The sequence below is a fragment of the Embiotoca jacksoni genome, unplaced genomic scaffold (assembly GCF_022577435.1).
Source record: "Embiotoca jacksoni isolate LCO1_2020_lvr unplaced genomic scaffold, fEmbJac1.0.p SCAF_23, whole genome shotgun sequence".
In the NCBI taxonomy this organism is placed as follows: Eukaryota; Metazoa; Chordata; class Actinopteri; family Embiotocidae; genus Embiotoca; species Embiotoca jacksoni.
In genome coordinates, this window is record NW_027185374.1 from 11275424 (window position 1) to 11298081 (window position 22658).

At 38.3% G+C, this 22658-nt stretch overlaps 1 protein-coding gene and 1 long non-coding RNA gene across 3 annotated transcripts; one reads left to right on the forward strand and one right to left on the reverse strand.

Moving 5' to 3' along the window:
• Positions 1-1487: 1487 nt before the first annotated feature.
• On the reverse strand, positions 1488-7213 carry LOC138203683 (uncharacterized). Of its 2 annotated transcripts, XR_011178739.1 has the most exons (5): positions 7167-7213; positions 4017-4143; positions 2736-2838; positions 2561-2612; positions 1488-1573 (listed from the first exon to the last, which is right to left on the reverse strand). It is a non-coding gene; the product is annotated as an uncharacterized lncRNA (long non-coding RNA). The 2 variants fall into 2 exon arrangements; XR_011178738.1 differs by lacking the exon at positions 1488-1573 and having other exon boundaries at positions 2245-2612.
• Positions 7214-18930: 11717 nt separating this feature from the next.
• LOC138203741 (trace amine-associated receptor 1-like) lies at positions 18931-19911 on the forward strand. Its single transcript, XM_069158752.1, has one exon. It carries the CDS (start codon positions 18931-18933, stop codon positions 19909-19911), a length of 981 nt encoding a protein of 326 aa, XP_069014853.1.
• The last annotated feature ends 2747 nt before the right edge of the window (positions 19912-22658 follow it).

Genomic DNA, 22658 nt, shown 5'->3' on the forward strand with positions numbered 1-22658 from the left:
GTCTACACTTAATTGTGTAAAGTACCTGTCACATGATCTATCTTCAAGTTTATCATGAAAGAAAATAGCAAACATTGCATCTGACTACTGACAAAGGCATCAGGAAGTGTTTTTATGGACTGAATTGTGGAAAAGCCTGTATCACATATTTTAAAAACAGTCAGCATACAAATGAGCACACACAGTTTGCTTCATTCTCACCTGTGGTCAACTCAAGATGTGTGATGTTCACAGTGGGACTCAAGTCCAGGGAAATGCTGCCATTGTTCAGTAAGCTCCTCAGAATGTTCACTGTTTCAATATCTGTCACGTTCAGCTCCACATCAACCTCATACTCAACCTGAGCGAGCAGTTCTGAAAGATAATGACAGCGTTATTTTTTTTTATTATTATTTCTTGTGTCAGGACACACCCTTGTTAAGAGATCACAACACAGTCATTGTGCTGAAGGTGAAACTTGTATTTCTTGGAAATAATTACCCTAAATTTCATGTGAGGGATCCGATAATGTATTATGCCTACATACCGTATAGGGAAAACATACAGTGAAATAGCATAATTATTTATAAGAGGTACATAAATGTTGCTGGTTTATGAAGTCTGTAGACTACCGTGAAATATTTTCATACATTATGTCTTAATTTGTTCATTCATTTGTTTTGGCAACAGAACCAAGCTGTACACACACACCAAACATCTCATGCATGACCGAAGCACATTAATTTACTTATTAAAGAAATTTGCCAATTTCCATTCCACTGGTGAGCCACAGGATACAGAGAAGATCCATACTCATTCTCCTTCTGGCTTTGTTTCTGCACTTCTTCCACTCCTGGGAAAAATATCTGCCACATCAGCAGCTACTGTACTGATGAGATGTGTTGATACCAGTTACGGTAATGACATGGCTGCAACTATTCCTATTGGGTGATGAGCTATGCTTAACTGTGTCCAGAGTGACAACATTAAGTTACCTATGTAGATGCAGCGTGTGTGAAGTTCGCCCTCCTGCTAACAGATCCTGTATTGTCACCGGTACGTCAATAAAAGTTCAGCGATACGTTACATCGTCGTTCAGGGATTCAATTCATGTACAAGACAAGACAATGAGAACTTCTCTATTCATCCTTGAGTGGATTTCATTATGGAATTATGGCTTGAATACCTGATATTGGCTGGCAGTAGAGGCCATCCGCTGGAATGGCATTGATGCATTTACAGATGCCACTGGAAATGTCGTCACAGGCTCCATATGTGACGCAGCTGCTGTACGGCCAAGCAAACTGCTCCTGGCATTTACATATGTAGCCAGAGTCAGTTGGGAAACATACTGTGAGAAGAGGAGATCTGTATTATACACTGTTCATTTTGTTTTTCTTGTTTGTTATCAACTTGTCCAAAGGAGTTAAGGACCGCCACTCACCTGTGGTGATGGTAATCTCAGAGACTTCGGTGTTGTTCTCAAGTTGAATGGGAAAATTAGTTGCATTCAGGGCAGCCAGAATGCTCTCAGATGTTACATTAGACACTTTCAGTACAACATCAACAGAGTAATTCCACTGGTCGGAAAGCACTGGAAAGATTGGAATGAGAAAAAAAAATAAATTGGATTTTCCAGCGCAATTATACATATAGAATATACAACATCTAAAATAATACCTTGGAGAATACACTTCTGCACTTTCTGGCTGACACTTTGAATGAAAAGATGTATCCCACTCCTATTAACTCCAACATCCAGGAGACTTAGCTTACAAGGACCTCTAAAGCTCTCTCATGAACATGTTACTCTCATTAGTTTAGTCGACACCAAAACCAAAGTGAAAACCAACAAGTTGTGTTTTTACAGAAGAGGAGGCACTTGTAATTGTAATATTCTTGTATGCTGCATTGTAAAATAGCCTCTATTCTACAACTTTTAATATATAAAAAAAGGTATGATTTCAACTTAGTGAAGTTTTGTTTTTCTCATTTACACTTTAAGATAACAAAGATGATACATGTTGTGAATCAGCTAGATTGCACCGTCTGATCATTCTCTCTGTTTTCTACAACTGAGAAGAAGTTATATTAATAAATGAATAAAAATGAGTAAAAATTGACTTTGGTAAAAAGTTGCTTGGTTTATGCATTGTTTTCATTAGAACATGCAAATGCTTCACAAAGTTTGGTTTTATCTATTCTTTAAAAAAGCCAAAGTGTGGCAGCAAAATGGAGGCTCACAAGCCAGGATGCCTGCGTGGATATATGGTCTCTAGTTTCATGTTCATGTAACAGCCAGATGTGGGAGTGGTGTAAAAACACCTTCCAATCCTTCCAATCCAAAAACATGCACCTCAGGTCAGGTTACCTGGCGCCGCACTAGTGGCAGCCTGCTGCAGCAGCTCCCCCCCTGAGAGCCCCCCCTGCTGTAGTGAAGAAATTTCCCCTCGGGGATTAATTAAGTGTATAAAATCAAAAAAATCAAATCAATCTAACTCTCGGCCAGAAATTGAATAAGTGTTGCCTGTTTCCCAAAAATATTCATATAGAACAATCTTAATTCATTCATCAGACCAACCATTCCTTCTCTGCCGGGTGTGTGGTAGAAAGTGTTCTTCTTCATGGTGTTCCTAAGACAGAAAACAAACCGAAAAGGTTTAAATCATTGGTATTTGTAAAACTAAACAGCGATCAAGTACAAGTCCCATATTTTCTGTTAATTATAGTAAATAGATACAGTGGACCTCACCTACCCGTAAAACCAGACCTGTGCGTTCCCCAACATTCCTTGTTTCCAAAATAAAAAGTGTCCCGATAAGGGCAAAGATGGCCAAAGCATTCTCAGGTATTGCCATTCTTTTCAATAAGAGCAGAATAGGAAAAAAGAAGAAATTAGTGATTCCATCTGGATCTCTATTTAAAAGAATATTCCTATAATATCAATATAATGTAATAAAATTATAATATAAAGAAGAAATTACACTTGATTTAATTTGTTTCTGTCATGACAGCACTGTGTTGTTGTTCAAATGACTGGAGATTGCGGGATCATGCCAATCGTTTAAAACACACAGCAATCCACCAGAGGATACCTAGAGGACTTCTGTCTCAGCTAGGCATGAAAAGTACACGCATGTATGACCAGGGTCAAAAATGGACATCATGTGACGAAGGTCATGTGATGGAGGACATGTGATGAAGTATAAAGAAGAGTAAAGTCCAAATGTGGGGGGGGGGGGGGGGGGGGGGGGAGTCAGGGATGGTTGGATGGATCAAACCCAGGACGGTTACTGAGGAGACCAGTGTGAGTCCATGTGAAAGTGACGTTGATTGTCAGTGAGTTACTTTCTCAATATACAGTTTTTAACTGTAGTTATGTCATTTACATGGTAATGTTACTTTCATAGAATCACGTATTTTACCCTAAACCACGATCTTTTCCTCACTCTAACTAAGAAAGCTTTTGTTCCTGACCCAGACCAAGTGGTATCTGTGGCCGGCGGTTGTATGTCATGCTTTGCCGAGCCAGCAGTTAACAGTTGAGGTTACAGTGGACCTACTCACTGCTGCTGTCAGTCACGATCTGTCCGCACAGATTTATTTATGAAAGAGAGTCATTGACCCTTAACTAGTCCCCTGTCCGTTCAATAATGCTAACACTGGAGGAGGAATCATTTGAAATGCTTTGTTATTAGTGTTATTAAAACAGTGCCCTAAACTTGACACCAAAAATTGAAAGCCTTTAGTGGTGCACATGACAGAATTTGAAATTGAGTCATAATTCACGTCACCCGCAGAATTTTCAAGTACACAGTCTTGAACCATGTACTTTTTTTTCAAGCACCCATTGTTGCATGGAGTTTTTAACCGGTAAAAAAAAAAATCCAACTTTGAATCGTTTTTTGCGTTCGTTTTGTTTTTTTTTCAAATTAAAGTTAGGCTTTATTAGGTTGGATCATCAAAAAAAAAGGTAGAAAGTCATCCTCAGGTAAAATTTGAAAGATTTCATTCACATACTCCCATTCAAACCTCACCTTAATGGCTGGTCCTCTTCAAGATAACTTTAACTGTGCCGAAGAAAGAAGCTTCCACATAGCACTGACTGTGAGTCAAGAAGATCCAGCAGAAGATTTATAATTTTTGAGATGCCACAAAGGAGACCTGTTCAGAAATGCATAAAGATATTTCAATGATAATATATCCGAGGAAGAACACATAATTGTCCGTGCTTCCAGTGACACACCCAATCTGATGCGCTTTTGTTGAGGTAATACAACACGACACAATGACATGAATTGAAATGACAGCATTGTTCTGCTGTTGCTGAGGACATAGATGGCAGCGACATGCCATTAAAAGTTACGAGTGTCAGTGAACAGCAGTTAGTTCACAGGTGCAGCACCGAACAAAGCAACTGTTGTCACATGATCAAAGAAAAAAAATACTCTCTCTCTTTAATGTGAGCTCTTTATTGGAAGCTAATGGAGCCATGTAAATGAAAGAGTCCATGCATTCATCAAAACCTACAGTGGAAATAAGTCTTTAACTGGATTGGGTTATCCTTGAAATTTTGAGGGTGCAGAACTTTTTTCTATTTTCACATCATATAAAAAAAATGTAAACAAAATCTTTTTTTTCAATTACCATTACCATTCAGTTTCAATTACCATTTGCTAGCTAACTTCGTTCGCTTTGGCTTGCCAGCTCTAAGGCTTTCGTTACTTTTACAATGGTTTATACAGCGATGCAATGCAACTGCTGCAAGTAAAGTAGTTGGCTGCAAAATTCTGGTTATATGAAAGTAACATTAATTAACATTGGAAATGTGAGAAAAGTGTGTCAAGCTCTCAAAAACAGGAAAAGTCAAACAGGCCATAAATTATAAATAGGCAGTCAACAGATAAACATGAAATGCTCCTTGTTTTTAAGCAACATGATTGAAAATACAAAGAACAAAATAAAAAGTATAATCTTTCACTTATGGGACTTCGCACATGAAAACATTAGCAAAGTTTAAAGGTGAAGAAAGAAGTAAAATTTGGGGTATTTGCGTATACTTGAACATTCAGTAAGAACTATTTTATAAATGCATCTTTAATTGTCATGTAGGAGAACAGGTGTGAAACAGAACATGTAATCACAAAGCTTTGCATTTGGTATTTTTGGATGTTCTAAAAAAATTCCACTAGAACCTTGAAAACAAGAGGAAACAGAAACTACCATAAATAAGACAGCAGCAAAAATCCAATATTACATCCAATAAATGACGCAAAAATCCAATGCCTTCAAAACAATATGTTCTAGAAATGTGAACAAGACAATCAAAAACAAATTGGAAATATTAAATGGTCTGTACTTGTACAGTGCTTTATCACCTTCTGGTCTCAAAGCACTTTAACATGGTTTCCCCATTCACACACTAATGAGAGAGATCACGATGCAAGGTGCTGCCATCAGGAGAACATTCACACACTGATAGTACACCATCAGGAGCAACTTAGGGTTCAGTGTCTTGCTCAAGGACACTTAGGCATGTGGACAGGAGGAGCTGGGGATTGAACCACCAACCTTAATGGTTAGTGTGCAACCCACTCTACCATCTGAGCCACAGCCTCCTTAAAACAGGTATAAATATTAGGTATACTTTATCTGTATCGCACCAATCTAAAGTGACAGGCGCGCATTAAAACATGTGCATGATAAAGTTTTAAAAAAGGGAAAATGCTGAATTATACAGAGACGGTTATGAACTGTTTTTCTTTCGTATTTACATATTTATGGAACCTGCCATTATAAGAAATACAGATTGTGTAAAATTCATGTCGAGCTGTCAAATGGTTTAAACATATTGAACTGGAGCTAATGTTATAATTATTTTATCTAGATTATTAGGTTTTTTTTAAAAAAAAAAAAAATGAGATTCATTATACATAATATGTATTACTTACAATACAATTTAATATACACATTACAACCCAACTGATATAGCGCCCAGTATTGGCCAATCAGAGAGACAATTAACTATAGACGATCCGACCTCCAATACATATTTTTGTCAAAGGTGTTTGATAACCCCATGGAAAGGACTATTGCAAAAACATTTGTTTGGATATAGGCCTACTGTATAGCTGATTAATAATATTATATTATATTATATTGGTATAATATTGGTTTTAGAATGCGCCCAAAAATACAGCAAGATGTAAAGGTTTAAGGCACCTGATGTTTAGATTATTTTCCATCACGCAATGCCATAAGAGAGTCAACTGATCGGAGTCCTTCTGCATCAGGACAACAAGCGCAGACAATCAGTCCGAGTCATGATGAAATATCTTAAGCCTGAAGAATAACAAGAAATCCTGCAGCAGATGTTCTGGCCCCCACAATCCTAACATCATGAAGTCACTCTGAAATGACTTTAAGAGACAGAATATAACAAGAATAAATCCACAAAAGAACTGAAGCAAATTTTCCAGAATGCTGAACACCTTGCCTGCCAATTAAGAAAAATGAGTGCATGTGCCGAGGAGTATTGGTGCTGTTTAAAGACCGTACTGATTTGATTTAGTGTACTGTACTTTGTACAAATCTAATGGACAAATAAAAACTTTTCATTTTAGTATTTTAAAAATCATTCATATATTTAGTGCGTAAAGCCTTTGTCGCACTGTGCATATTTGATTTAACGACTACATCTACCTTCCTTCTAGTTAATAATTTAACCAAACAAACAGCCTGGCGGTTTCTAATACTTATGACCAAAACTCCAGAGGAGACTACGTTTAACAGCCATTAATCTAAAATATCCGTGTGAACTGCAGATACCGCCTTAGTGTTTGCTAGAGGACACCAGCAGACACCCGTGTTATCGCTGAAGACAAATAAATGGGATTTCAATAAATAACTATCCATGATCCATAAAGTCGTATTCAGTCCACAAGGCTAACGCTCAAGGAATATTGTTAAAGAAAACAGATAGAAGAAAGCTACAATGATGCCGATGGGTCAAAGCAAACGGATTGACCTAACAGTTACTTCCAGCACTAACACAACTTTCCTTTGTTGAGAAGACACCATACAAAGTGTTTCCTCCATAATCAGAAAAGAGGTCAAAGTGAAAACAAGCTGCTCCCTCAGTGAGCCCATTCCTGTAAAACAGCTCGTAAAATAGAGATCAGCCTTACCATAGTTCACCTTCTCTCTCCTCTGATCCACTCGTTTGCTGCTCCAGTAACACACTGCACAAAAGTAGCGTGCAGAGTGCAGGGGCTGTCAAACCCGTATGTTGACATGTGGGAAACACGCAGTGCAAAAAACTTTTTCAATATTATGGAGTCAACAGCTTTAACAATTCCCGCCAGTTTCCTTGTCTGATTTCATCAGCTGTTTTCTATGTTTCTGCTGACGTGGGCATATGTGAAACCTCACAAGAAGATAAGCTGCTTCTTTAACTCTGATCTTTTTCTGATCAGAGAGGAGCAGGAACATAAAAACAGTAAGATGATAACCCGAAGCAGCAGGACGACGGTAGCACAAAGGAGCAAATAGATTTAAATCCAGATCAATTATACGGTCAGGTGTAGCAGGCAAACAAATCTGTAGAATCTGCATTCATTGTCATCTGATGCCTTCTAAGTATCTACCAATTGTTCAAGTATAGACAAGTAAAAAAGTTCAAATATATCTTTTCAAACTATTGAGTACTTTTACATAGAAGGAAAAAAAGTAGTTTTTTTTTTTTTTTTAAGGCAGTTTGATTTTTCTGAGTTTGTGGACATAATAAAGTCATCAACCAATGCAGCAGAACACTGTAAAATATGTGAAATAGAAAAGATGTCAACTCAAGCGATGTATTGAAACTTGTTTCTTAACAACTGTCGCAACTGTGCATCCCTGCGCCTATTAAAGGCTTTGTTGGAAAATATTTGCAGGCAATTATTTGGCTTATTGTTTATTTGTCATGCCCAGTGTGTTTAGGCCTGTTGACATGTCCAAAAGTGATTATGTTACAGTTATCATTCCTTGTAAAACATATTTGCTGTTGGTATGTAGGTCTGTAAAGTCATTTCCACAGTAATTTACTCAGGTGACATACTTATATATTTCTTTATATATTTCTTTTTATATGATTTAAAAAAAATAAGTAACAGAATTTTATTTTTTTTACGAAAATGAATGTATTTGTATGAAAGTCCAATTCAAATTGCATATTGTGGCCATGGCACATACATATTAAAGGAACACAATTAAAAAATCATATAATCAAATTTCAGTTTTTCATTTTAAACATAACTGTATTTTGAAATCAGAAATATGACTTTGGTTAGCATTTTCTGAGTGTTGACATTGTTTTGTGACCTTCCTTTGAATCATTTCATACTTTCATTTTGAATGTGTGGTCTCTGCAAACAAGACTTTGTACTCTGGGGTAGTTAAGCCTCCTGTATGATAAAAACTAAATGATAAAACCAGATAGTGTTGGGTACAAGAGCTGCATACGGAGGTCAGACCGTCAGCTCTGTGGTAGGTAGGCTGGAGGTTTAATCCATTAACCTCTCTCTGAGGTCTTAATACTGGCCTCATGCAGACACCAAACCCCTATCGGAGTCCCTGTTGTGTTTCGTCAATCTCAGCAACAGACTCCATAGACTCCACTGTACACAGTGGCAGTGACACATTGCACATGAAAGCACAACCGCAACCAGTGACAGGGCCAGGGGGGAGTTGCTCTGCTGGTTATTCTGCACTTCCAGTAAGAATCTGACACTACAGTGAATAAAATAATTCAACCAGTCCTGACACACACACCTGACAGGTGAGCCAACTCGCTGTCTTCTTCACTTTGATGCTAAGTAGTTGAGGAAATGATGAAAATATGATACCAAAGAAAAACAAATTAAGGCCTGGTGTATGTGGTTTAAGATCACTGAGACCTTAAGGAAATATTTCAACAAAGACAAACACATAAATCAAAGCTCTTCAAATGAACACACAGCCACATGTCTGACAGCCATGTCCTTACGAGGTAGTGGGAACAAAACAATGTGGACCTTAGCACGCAAGACGTCAAGATCATCAGCGATGTATTGTGATTAGATGTTTTTCTTCCTGTTTTAAGTCTTTAAAATTGTTAAAACACAGAATTAACTGGGACAGGAAGCTTTTTACTTTAACAGTAGGGTAAGATTCAGTAGGTGACATTTTTTGTGAAATATATATATATATATATATATATATAATGAAAGCTCCTGATGAGCTTCCTATACTGCCAACAAGATACAGATGAATTGTTAATTATTTTAGTGGCGTTATCCAAAGACCAAAAGACTTTGAACACTGAACACACCAAACCAGTTGAGGCCAAAAGGGCAGTTACGCCTTTCCGGCATTGTGGTTAAAGCAGATAGAAAAATGAAAATACTCAAATGCTGTAATTTATCTCCCCCACTGGATTCTTGGATGCTGTAAATGTTGTGTAGAAGCTGTAACAGACTGAACACACTGCACAAACAGCCTCTTCAACCAAGAGTACATGAAATGTCCTGTCACTCACATGAGTGCTGTACATGTACTGTATGTCCTTTATGTTCCAGACAGGTTTGGAATCTTGTTTGTACTTTCCAGAGTTCACATCGGCTGCGTAACTTAAACTTCTTGGAAAGAGGGTGAGAACCGGTGCAGCATTTCAACAATCTTACAGGAGGATTGGAACTGGCTTAATATTTCCTGATCAGCAAGGTGTTCAACTTTCCAAATGGATCTCTTTTTTTGTTGTTGCCCGTAATCTTTATTTAATTTAACTCTACTTTATATATTTTCATGCAGGAAAGTGCAGACTTTTATTTGCAATGAATACAGTCTGGGAACTCAACTCGTGAGTCTTCCAATCTCAGTTTTCCTGCCGCTCCTTCACTGTGATTTGACGGCTGGTGACAGTGACAAGCGCTGCCTTAACATGTTGACTAAAATCACCAAACATTTAGCTCTCAGGGATGAATAAATGCTCAGCACCTCTTCAGGCTGCTGATGTTCTTTAAAAAAAAAATATATATATATATATATATATATACTGTACTCCAGAAAAACTGCTTTGGTGGACAAGGTCCATAGGTAGCAGCAGCGATTCCAGAGTACCGGAAGGTTCCAGCGGAAGCTGATTGGCTAAAATAAATTGGAGGTCTACACCCAGAAGGATGGAACAACTGCAAACGATTCTCTATGGAGAGTGAACAGACCCAATTTCATGGAGGGCAGACTGTCATAATTTTAAAATGCTGTAAATGTGACACATTTAGAAGCCGTGCTTGTGCAAAATCATTTAAAAAAAAAAAACGGAAACTGACATAATACGTGTTACCTCTATGTTTTTAAACACATACTGGTTACACGCGTGAAATTTGATTAAATCATCCACTCAAGCTTCATGTGCATGTCACACCTCACCGTCATCCTTTCAGACTTCCAAAATAAAAAGTTCACATCCTGCAGTTTAAGTCTCCACGGCACAAGCGGGGAGCGAGCTCACGCATCCTCACACATCCACATCATCGTCGCCGTCCTCGTCGTCAACATCCCGCAAGCAGTCCACAGCAGCACAACCTTCACTGTTTTCCACGCAGTCTGGAATATTTTAAATAGTCATTAGTCTGAGGTTAAGTCCCTCTTCCCTTGTGTCAGGCCAACTGGTGAAAGTTTAGTTCTAGCACCGCAGTAGAAACTGACATGGTGAAAACAAGAGTCCATCATTTGCTGCTCTCGTGGCGCAAAATCCTCTCCGAACGTTGATGAGGGTTTTTTTGGTGGTGCTTTTTTTTTAGGTGTCGTATTGTTGAAAGAATGTGGGACAGGGGGGAAGGAACTGAGAGAGTACATGATCTTTAAATCAAGGAACACAAGTAGACAGACTTCAAGTAGAGTATGGAGTATGCATATCTTACATCCCAGCCAGGTCGTCTTGGAACACAGAGTGGGGGGGAAATACATGTGAATGCCCATGAAAAGAGAAAATTAAAATGTGAACGGAAAGATACGACGATAGGCATAATAAATCAAACTAAATATAGGAAACACTACAACAAAACCAAATGTTAGTGAACAGCGTTTCAGAATGAGGGAAAGAAAAAAATATATATTAAGGACACCGAAAGTACATTGCTGCTTCTTCAATAGAAAAAAAAGAATTAATGCATCATTATTACATTTTAATATCAACTACATAGAACATGTAGCAACATAAATGGTAAAAAATAATCTACTTTTTTTTTTTAATTTTTTTTTTTTTTTTTTTTTTTTTTTGTTATAGCACAGGAACACTCAGACAGCCGGGTGTGGTCGAACACCATGACGACATGAAGCTCCAAAATGTATCAAGAACACTTTATCAACGCTACATTTGTTGAGGCAAACAGGGCTAGCTAGCAGAGATCTGCATGTGTAAGTATTCAATGTGTCCCGCCCACGAGTCCAACAGTGACAGAGCCTCCAAAGCGACGTATCTAAACCCTGTTAGATATATGGCTTTGGTTCCAGAGAAGCAAGCGATATTGCAAACTCCCTGTTCAGTTTTTGTTGTTGTCTTTGAGCAAAAGAGTTCAAGGCAAAGCCATATATCACAATATCAAAAAAAAAAGATAAACATTTACTCAATTCTTGGATATTTTCTGATATATGGTTTCTTTTTCCAGAGCAGCAGGTCAGCCATCTTAGCTAATGCTGCTACCTGCTGGTTGTTACAATACCCACAGGTGATCTGCTCACGGTTACAGGCAGCTGGGGGGGGGGGGCTAATGAGCAGGGATAACGGATTGTTCAGGCACATGACTTACAGGTCAATCTACACCTGGGCAAAAAATATCTGAGGTGATGGTTTACAAGAACCTTGAAATCGAAGGATAATACCAGTGTCGTTTGGAGTTATAGCTTACTTACGTCCGTGTGTAGTTTCTTTCAATCAGTTAGCAGTGATTGATTTTATTATTTTAAATCATATTTTAAAAGTGAAATCAAGTTAAAGGCAAAGACAAGCCTGAATGATTGACAGAGACAACAAAAGAATGCTGGTATTATCCTCGACACATGAAGGCATTGGCCATTAAAGACAAAGAAAGTGCTATTTGTGTCTAACAGTGGAGTCGATTCAGCTCCTTTTCATCCTAGCTGAGGAAATTCTTGAGCCTCACTGTTAAGGTCACAAGACGTGCTTAGTTACACTGAGTGCTGACCACGTATTTAAGATAGGATAGAGGTGTTTTTAAAGGAGTAATAGTGTACACAGCAGACAGGAGAAGAATGAGATTGAAGGAAGAAGAGGAGCAGATGCAAGTTAAAGATTTGAGAGAGCCATCGGAGGGAGTAAACGCAAAGTAAACACCCAGCATGAACCGTGTGAGAAAGTGGCACAATGAGTCGGTTCATATGTCAATATGTCCGAATAATACCACATCTGACACATCTCTTCCCAAACACATTCCTCTTCGTATCTTCCTCAATTCTCCGCTACAACAGGTCGGGGAGGTGGCTGTAGACCGAGTCGAGCAGCGTCTGGCTGGCTTCCTGGCTCTTCACTCCGGCGATCTCAAACAGCCGGTCCAGCTTGTCCTCGGCGGCCGGGATCTCCTCGATGACGTGCAGCTCGTCCAGGTTTAGGATGTGCAGCATGTCGTCGAAGATGGGCTGCAGGTCGCACGGGTCCAGACGCACCTGCCGGAGCACCGTGTCTTTCTTCTCTGGAGGGGAAACAGAGAGGCGGAGATGAGTGTTAGGCAGCTATTTACATGAGTGCTAGAGGTTAGTCCATTTAATTTATAAAGCTTGTTTGTGTGTGTATCTATACGTTTATTCTTTTTTATTCAATTTTCTAAGACTTTTTCATTCTATTCTATTTTTTATTGTATGTGTATTTTTTTTCTTTGTATTTTGCTACCTATATCTTATCTTATCTTATCTTATCTTATCTTATCTTATCTTATCTTATCTTATCTTATCTTATCTTATCTTATCTTATCTTAAACCAGTTTACGACCAGTAGTTCCCCCCAAAATCTAGGTTTTGACTGTGTATCACAGGTGCTATCCCACAAATTAGAACACATTTCCAACTCCGATCTGGAGGTGAAACACCTGAGTGGGTTTGCAGGGACTTTCCAGCTATATCTCCTCAAAGCAACGGTTTTCTAACAGGTTCTTCCTTCAGTAAACGTAAAAGGTGATGATATGTGACCGTTGTGTTGACAGCTGGTTTCTGCTGCCCGACAGGAGTGAAAAAACAAACAAACATTAAACACAGGTTTAATGATATGTAACTAATTTGTGGCCAGAAATCCATTAAACACAATAAATGCTGTCAAAGCCTGGCTTAGATGTAAAAGTAAGGTAATTTGTGTAATTAACTGACTGAAATATGATTAAATATTCCACTTGAAATTACAGAAATATGATTCCACTTGAAATTACAAACGTCCTGAGCTGCTTTTCTTGCAGTTTTGCAGTGTGTAAACAGTCAATTACAGTGTCATATTTCAAAGTAAGTTTTTTAAATTTACTTCTCTTGAATTAAGCATGATTTAAAATTACAACATTTCCATACTGTATAACACCGGGGCATATTTTTAGTTCAATGTTTTAGTACTTTAATGTTATAGTTTACACTTATATCTGTCCAGACAACTATACTATTTTTTGGGAAGACTTTGAAGTATTCTTTATAAATGTTTCCATGCTTGGTAAATGAAGCTGATTGACAGTCAACAATTATTCAAATATAGATGTTGGTGTGAATAAGCAATACATTCTAAAACGTGAATTGACACACATCTCTAATCCGACAGCACAGAATGTCTCTACATAATCACCACAGTTTCAAAGTGAACACCCAAGATTAGTGTCCCCAGTTCAGCAGGTGAGAGCCCAGTCTAAGAGCGGTTCGAAAGACCCCCGATGTATAGCAGCCCACGGTCTACAGTCACCTCGCCCGGATCAGGGAAACCAGGGCACCCTCCCAGAGACAGACCTAGGAGGGCAGCTCCCTGGCCAGCGTCTGGTGGCCGGACCATCAGCTCGAAGAAACAACATGGAACAGCCACCCTGTGGACAATCATCGGGGTCGGGTGCAATGCAGACCGGGCGTCGGGCTAGGCTGGGGGCCCGGGCAAGCCGATCGCCGGTGTCATAGACTAGCTCTAGTGATGTGGAACGTCACCTCGCTAGCGGGGAAAGAGCTGGAGCTGGTGCAGGAGGTGGAGCAGTATCAGCTAGATATAGTTGGAATCACTTCCACGCACCTGGTTCAGATCGGCCTTTAGAATGATTATTTCTGGAAAAATATTCCAGTGCAATTTGGTTAACTCCAAATTGCACTGATTTACTTTTTAGGTGCACTATTTAAATGTCAAATATGTTATGGTAAATGACAGTAAAAGTGACTATATTTACATATGTTTTCTTTACTCTACCCATAGCATCACAACAATGATAGATAAAATAAGTTAAAAGAATAAAATGTATTTTTTTCCCAAAAGATTTGAAAAAGAATTGAACTCATTTTTAACCAATCCACTCTGTTTCTTATGAAGACAATTTTTGTTTTTGAAATGCATAACAGTTTGGTAGAAATTTAAGGTTATTATAACTTACCATGCAGACTGATTAATTTAGCACAGTTGTGCTAAATATGTACCGTATGTGCTGCACTTCAATCTAAATGCTCTGAATAGGATCTTGTAACAGTTTTTTGGGCTATAATATGAATCAGATTGAGGTTGAAAAGAACTTCATCAAATCTGAATCCAATTTAGCATCTCCTAAATGAAATTAGGTTTTTACTGTAACAATTGAAAGTAGAGGTCTGCAATTACCTTTTAATTACCAGAAAAGGCAGAAACACCACAGTGACTGCAACTAATAGCCTACCCACAACCTGTAACCTGTAACTTAAACCTAAACATCATAAGTGCAGCATAGTATATTGCATGGTGATTAAATATCTACTGTATCTGACAAGTTGCAACAATAAATCAAAGGACAAAATATGCTATTCTTTGGTGCCACACATCAAAACATCTCCTGGTCTGACAACATTTTGTATTGCCTCCCAAATCTGCTTCAAATAACGATTGAAAAGTGAACACAAATGACTTGGTTAATTATGAGGAAAGATCAGGAACTATTTTAAGGGAAACACTGTGATTTGGGTTAAAATTACTTTTCTTTTCATTCTTGCAGTAATAAACAGTAGATGACAGTACTCTTGTTATTTTGGTCATGGCAAAAAAAAAAAAAGGAACATCTTAAAAAGGGACTGAGTTGGAGATGGGGATGAGCAGTTGCTGTGTTAAAGTGCAATGTTTTGACCCATCCATCCACCTCCTCATGTGGCCTCTAGCCATATCACCTGACTTCCTCTTTTGGTCAGTTACAATAGCTACGAGTCTCTTTTAAATAAACATGTTGCTTGGGGGGAGTACAATGACTAATGCTGCCATTGTTCTTCGGAGGACACTCGCTGTGTCGCCTACTTACTTCCTAATCTGTTGGGAGTCCTTTTTTTCTTTGTTTTTTTTATCTCGGCTTCTGACCCAAAATGAAGTGCCATTTTCTGCATCTGAAAACGTGATTAGCTTACATGTGACTAGCTTAGTATGTTTTCTTTTACAGCTGGTTCAGGTCAGCTTTAAACATTTCTGGAAAAAAAATTCAACGTGCTTTTTCTAATACAAAACTGTTTTGATTTATTAATAGTGGCCCCATCAACATTACCATCTGATATTGGCACAGCTCAGACACAAATATACATGATAACTGTATGTGTTTTTCAATTGTAAAGTTATTGCATCTCCATAATAAAATGCACTGTTTAAAGCACAGAAATGTCTGGCCTTTATTTACAAGTTTGCATGCTCTGGTGTATGTGATTTTGGGCCACAGTGAACATGAGCAGACCTATACAAATCTATATATTTAATTCCACTTACATGAACAATTAAACAAGATTTTTGAATGCAACCTTCCAATTCAGTTAGTCATAATAACAATTAAGCTGACTCTTGTGTATCGAATTGGATATGAATCAGGCAGTTGGCGTGCTTCATGACATAGTAGCCAATCTCACCCATAAAATATAAACGGCAACCTGGGTTAACTACAAATGAATTGCAATCAAATTACACATAAATTGGTTACAGTTTGAAAAAGTAGTAGTAGTGTGGAACAATGTGTCTGTCAGGAGTCTGGTTTTCCTCCGTTTTGCCCCCGATCACCTCTCCTCCTGTGTCTCCTCAGTCCCCTGTCTGCTTGTTCTGTGTCCTCCTCTCCTCACCTCCCGTGGCCACGCCCCTCACCGGTCCCAGCAGCTGCAGCCACTCACCCTGGATCACCACCTGCAGGTGTGCTGCATCTCCCTGATCACCTCCCTGGACTATATGTACCCTGCCCCTGCACTCCTCTGGTTGTTGGTTCATTAGTTAGTCACTCGTCCATTCTCCGTCCGTCCTGGTCCCGTTCCCGTTCCTCCGGCTCCTGTTCCACCTGCAGAGCTACCGGTCTGTGGAGTTGCCCGGCTGCCCTGCCAGCCGTGTCTCCCTAGATCAGTTGGTTGAGTTGCCCTCCCGACTTGGAAGCAAGTGGACACTGTAGGTGCCACCTTTTGGTTTGTTTGTTTATTTTTATTTATGTAAATAAAGACTGTATTTTGGAACCGATACCCGAGTCTGTGAACCTGCATTTGGGTCCTGGTAAAACACCCACCACATAACGGTGTCATTTAAATGCATCACTTCTTTGACAATTTGCCACATCAATAGGGATCAGTCAAGAGCTGGAGGGAGAAGTGAGGAGATGCACATGCCAGCATTATGTTGTGTTAGTTTGTTAGTTATGCTTTATTGTTGACAGAGTTGAAGGTTTAAAATTGCTTAAGTCACAAAGGCATGTTCAAAAAGTTGCCCAAGTCATTTATTCCTCTTATGTTACATAATTGACAGACACTGTTATTAGTATGTCAATAGTCATCTATTGTCATAATCTTTTTGATTGAAATTATTAATACATATATAATCAACATTTGGTTAAGTTTTAAGGTCAATGTGGTCAATAAATGGATTGCAATGGGACCTTCAAGTCTAATTTACTTGCGCTTATTGCATCAACAGTTACTTTATTGACAGAAGTTTGCAGTGTCGCATAATTCATGATGGGCCATTAGCACCTACGCAAAGCATTTACATTGCAGAAATGAGACAGTTTTTCCCCAGAATAAACATTTCCATGAAGAGCTAGTTACAGTTTTGGGTTACATTAACCCTTAAAGTTTTGCAGACAACAAAATAATCATCAGCCTCATCAGATGTGGTGATGAGAAATCATAAAATATAGGACGCTCCTATCCAGATACACATCACCTTTCCTTTGAGAGTTTAAATGTATTTATTTATTATTTATAAAATGTAATAGATAATTTTGACCAGAACTTCATTCCTTAATTGTCTCTTCTTGAATAATGACTCATTAAGCCATTAAGCTTGTCTCTTTTACAAAATAAAATGAAGTGTAAAAGAAGCTTCCAGTTCACAGTCAATTAATTGCTTGCTTACTTTGAGGTCCCATGTTTTACTTATGGTTTTGACTTCCATAAGATATTTTTGTGGTTTGAATTCCCAAAATTAATTTTAACATCATTTTACATCTTCTGTGGAGATTCTCTTTTAGGGGTTCTAAGAACTGGCTGATTTGTGTCTGTAATGTTGATATCAATTACCCTCTCTTCTGATCGGCTGACTCTTTTCTGAGTAACGCACACCCAGGCCAAGCACAGGTGTTCTTCGGTCTTGTAGCTTGCTAGCTCTGTGGCTGAATGATCGCTTGATGTTTTCTTTTGCATAATAGGCTGGACTCTGGGTCGTACTGCAGGCAGACATATTACATGAGCGAGAGCTTGTACCATCACAAATTTACAGAAGTCCAAATGTCACAGTTTGTCAATACGGGCTGTTTGCATTTCTCCATGGTCTGAGAATTTTGACACTTTCACATTATTTGTGGAGCAACTGGACCTGCTTAATAATGACACCAGATTTACCACCCCATTGTGTGTCTCTCCACAAACCAAATAAGTTGCAGTTTACATCAATATTTTTACAGACTCTGATAATATATGTAGTGAACACGTCATCTCAGGAACATTTCTTCAAATGTGGGACAAACTTTCACTTGAACTCAAGAATAAAGTGATCCAATTTTGGAAATCAAATGTCACTTGGACCTCACAAAACACATTTGTGCCCATAACTCAGGACTTCATACACAAATAATGTATTTGAATCATTATCTACTGTCAAATGGTGGCCTGGTACCAATTGATTCGAGATGGTGATCCCCAGGCCACTGAATAGACAAATTCAAACAATGTGACTAAAACAAACAAACAACAAATATTCAAGAAATTACAATAAGTTCCGTAAAGCTTCTGCTTGCACTGTTCTGTCACAGTAAGGAAGAGCAAATAATATTGCAAGAGAAAATATCTCCCAACTTTGCATGTTTCAGGGTTTATCTTGTCTTATTTTGAATTAAATTATTCATTTAAAAAGGTTAATTTGAAACATTTTCAACAGACTCAAGAACACAGTTTGTGTATCGTTACTCAAAGACATGCAAACAGAATGTAGTGTGTCCCATCTGATTGGACAAGATGTGTGCATTAATTATGATAACTGGGTCGGGTTAATTATTTAAACATTAAGTCCCTGCTCAGTGGCACAGTGAATAAGGACACACTTCAACGCTGATGCATTGACAGACTCGAGGCATACGGTATGATGCTTAATAAACTGCAACTCTTTTGTGTTTTTCAAACTAAACATCTGAGGAACATTGTTTTTTCAGTGGTTATACATATAAAGTATTTCAAATTGTAATGTGATGTTATTTTAAACCTTCATTTCAGGAATCTACAAGCATGGAACCAGAGTTGAGTGTCAACAGGACTGTTGGTGACATACATCCCTGCTATGAATCACATGATGGGTCTTCCATATTTACAAGCAACCCGTCCATTACTTGTGTTTTATTGTATATTTTTCTTGGTTCATTGTCTTTTGTCACAATATGTGGAAATCTCCTCGTTATAATCTCAATCATTTATTTCAAACAGCTCCACAATTCTACTAACTACCTCATCCTCTCTCTGGCTGTGGCTGACCTGCTTGTTGGAGTTTTGGTCTTTCCTTTCAGCATGGCATTCACCGTCACTACGTGTTGGTATCATGAAGGCTTGTTTTGTAAAGTACGAGGCAGCTTTGATGTTACATTGAGCACAGCTTCTATTTTAAACTTGTGTTGCATTTCTATTGACAGATATTACGCCGTGTGTCAGCCTCTGACTTACAAAAGTAAAATAAATGATCGTATCGTTGGGATGATGATTCTAGTAAGCTGGGGAATTGCTGCACTAATTGGAATTGGTATAATAGTTGCAGGTTTTAATCAAGGAAAGTGTAACGAGAGTTGTTTAATTGATGCTCTAATATCAACCACTTTTGCATGTGTTTTCTCATTTTATATCCCAGTCATAATTATGCTTAGTATCTACCTAAAGATTTTCCTTGTTGCACAGAAACAAGTAAACAGGATCCAGAACACAAAGTCTGGAGCATCTGTCAGTAAGTTGGAGAGAAAGGCCACCAAAACTCTGGCTACTGTTATGGGAATGTTTCTCTTATGTTGGACTCCATATTTTATTTGTATAATCTTTCAACCTTTAACATATGATGTAACTCCAATTGCTGTGATTGAAACACTGAACTGGCTTACACTGTCCAATTCAATGCTCAATCCATTTATTTATGCTTTCTTTTACAGCTGGTTCAGATCGGCTTTCAGAATGATCATTACTGGAAAAATATTTCAAGGGAATTTTTGTAACACAAAACTCCTTTGATATGTACTTTTGAACACTTGGATACATTTTTTTTAAAAATAAAGATCAACCATCATAAAAATGAATATGTTCCCAGTAATATATGTATTCAACATCTGAGCAGAATTTATAGTATTTCGATGGACTTTGAAGTAAAACCGAAATAGTTACATTTCAGCACATTTACAAATGCAGCCATCTGATGTGATTGGAGGCAACAAAAGTTATAATTTGTCTTTGTCATGCTATAAAGGGAGTTTGTTTCATCTGACTTAATGTCTCAGGAAGGGAATTTCAATATCTAACCTTATGTTAAAACAGAAAATCCCTACCTCAAATTCTCAAATGTTTGCAGAGTCCATTATGACTGACTTGGAAAACCTAAAGATATCTTTCACACAGCTACAGTATGTTCACAATGTTTCATGTCTGACACAATATTCAAATGCTATATGTATGTTAAAAGACGTTTGGTTGCTGTTGTCATGATTCTTCTCTGGAGTTGAAATTATTAAAATCCAAAGTTGGGAAAATGGCTAAAGCACTCCTAAAGTTGAGGCGCAATTGCAGTGAATTAAATAATATACAAGCGCAATTAATTATTAATGCTACATATCAATAACAATGACATTCATCTGCAAGGAAATGTTAAAATAGTATGCATTGGTAGCACAAGCTAGGAGAGCAGACAACAGTATAGGAGAAGGATGGTTCATGGTCATTTTTGCCTACCATAATTATAGGCTTTGTTAAAAAAGAAATGTTTTTGGCTTAGACTTTAAAAAAAATAGATTGGATGTCTGCCTCCTGAACTCAAACCAAGAGTTTGTTTCACTTGAGTACTTGATAGCTAAAGGCCCTGCCTTCCATTATACACCTGGAAACTGTCAGAACTTTAAGCAAGGTTGTGCTTTGGTAACAAAATGCTCTATTATAATAATAGGGTACATACGAGATCTTTAATATAGGATGGAGCTTGATTTTTATTTTATTTGTGATTTGAAAGGTAGCGAAATGTAGGGAAGGTAAAATGGGGGAAATATGCTCTCTCATGCCAACTCCTGTCCTGCAGCAGCATTATGAATTGGCTGGAGGATTTTCAGGGAGCCACCAGGGCATCCTGACAACAGGGAATTAAAGTAGTGTAGCCTAGAAGTGACAAATGCATGGAATATTGCACAAAGAAAGCAGTCCTTGAGACTTCCTTAAATAGTTTAAGGATGTATCCTAATGAAATTAACTCTAAGATTACTAAGAATTATGCTAAAAGGTAAGGCAAACCCATCTACAGTAACTGTTAAGGAATTTGTAATTTTGGGCAAAATAAAAAAAGTTCAGTTCTTTCTGGATTTATAAATGAAAAATACTGGTCATCCAGCCATTTACTTGAAATTTGACAAACTGATTTGTTTTGTTCACTTCCAAAAATAAGTGTAGTTGGGTCTCATTGCATAACAATGGAAAGTAATGCAGTGCATCTTAATAATTTGGCCTCAAAGGAGAATGCATAAGGTGAAAAGTATCAGACTTAGCACTGAAACTTGTAGAACTCCGTGTCTAGCTTTTGTGTTCATAGAATTGTTCACAGGACCAAATTTAAATCTATCCGATAAATATGACTTCCACTGGCCTGATGCAGTTCATTCAATCCCAATGACATGTTTTCGTCTCTGGAATGACATGTGATCAATGGTGCCAAAAGCAACACGAGATCTACTGTAGCAAAAAGAGTAAACAGATGAGTCCATTGGCTGAGGCAACGAGAAGATCATTTGTAATGTGCTCTGATGCACAGGAAGGGCACTGGAACCCCGACTGAAAAATTCAGTCAGAACATTTATTTTGCAATTGCTTTTCCAAAAACTTTTGAAATAAAGGGCAGATAATCTATAGGTATACATTTTGCTAATAGGCCTAGATCGAAAGCCTTTTTTTTAATTGATTCTTTTATGTTGGACTCCTTCCTTTCTTTGCATCAACTTTCTAGTTTATACTCCATAATTCAGTACCAGGTTCTGTGATGGGAACTCTTTACTAGCTAACATTGTCAAATTCAATGCTGAATCCGTTTATTTATGCTTTCTTTTACAGCTAGTTCAGATCGGCCTTCAAAATAATTATTTCCGGAAAACTATTCCAAAGGGATTTTGCTAACTCCAAATTACATTAAATTATTGTTTAAGGTGCAACAACACACAATTCAATTGTCAAAAATATGACAGTAAATGGGCATAAAAGACTAATAAACCCAATGATTTGAGGAAAGATCAGGCCCTGTTTCAAGGGAAACATTGTGGTTTGGGTTAAAATGATGAGTCAGGGAACCTTTGTTGCCATTGTTACAGGAATAAACAGTTGGATACGAAGACCCCTAAAAAACTGATTTAAATTGAAGATGGGTGTAGCAGGTCTGAGCTACCGTGGGGGTTCCGTTGAGACAGACGACACACTGAGCCACCAAGTTTGGTCTATGGTTTCTTTTATTGCGTGATTCACTCCTTTACAACTGGGGCCGGCGCTCTCCTGTTCAGCCTCCAAGCGTCCGGGTTCCGGGCTGCTTCTCCTCCCTCCTCAACAGGTCCTGCTTGCCTTTGTAAGGTCAGACACAATTTCCCTCCTCCCGGCACCATTCCCTGAACCACTCCTCCCACTCTCTACCCCCTGCAGCTGAGCTAAATCACACCCCATCACCGCATACCCCCACCGCCCGACTTAGGCCGGGGAGCCATCCGGCCTAACCTAACCCCCCCCCAGAGAGCGGGAGAGGA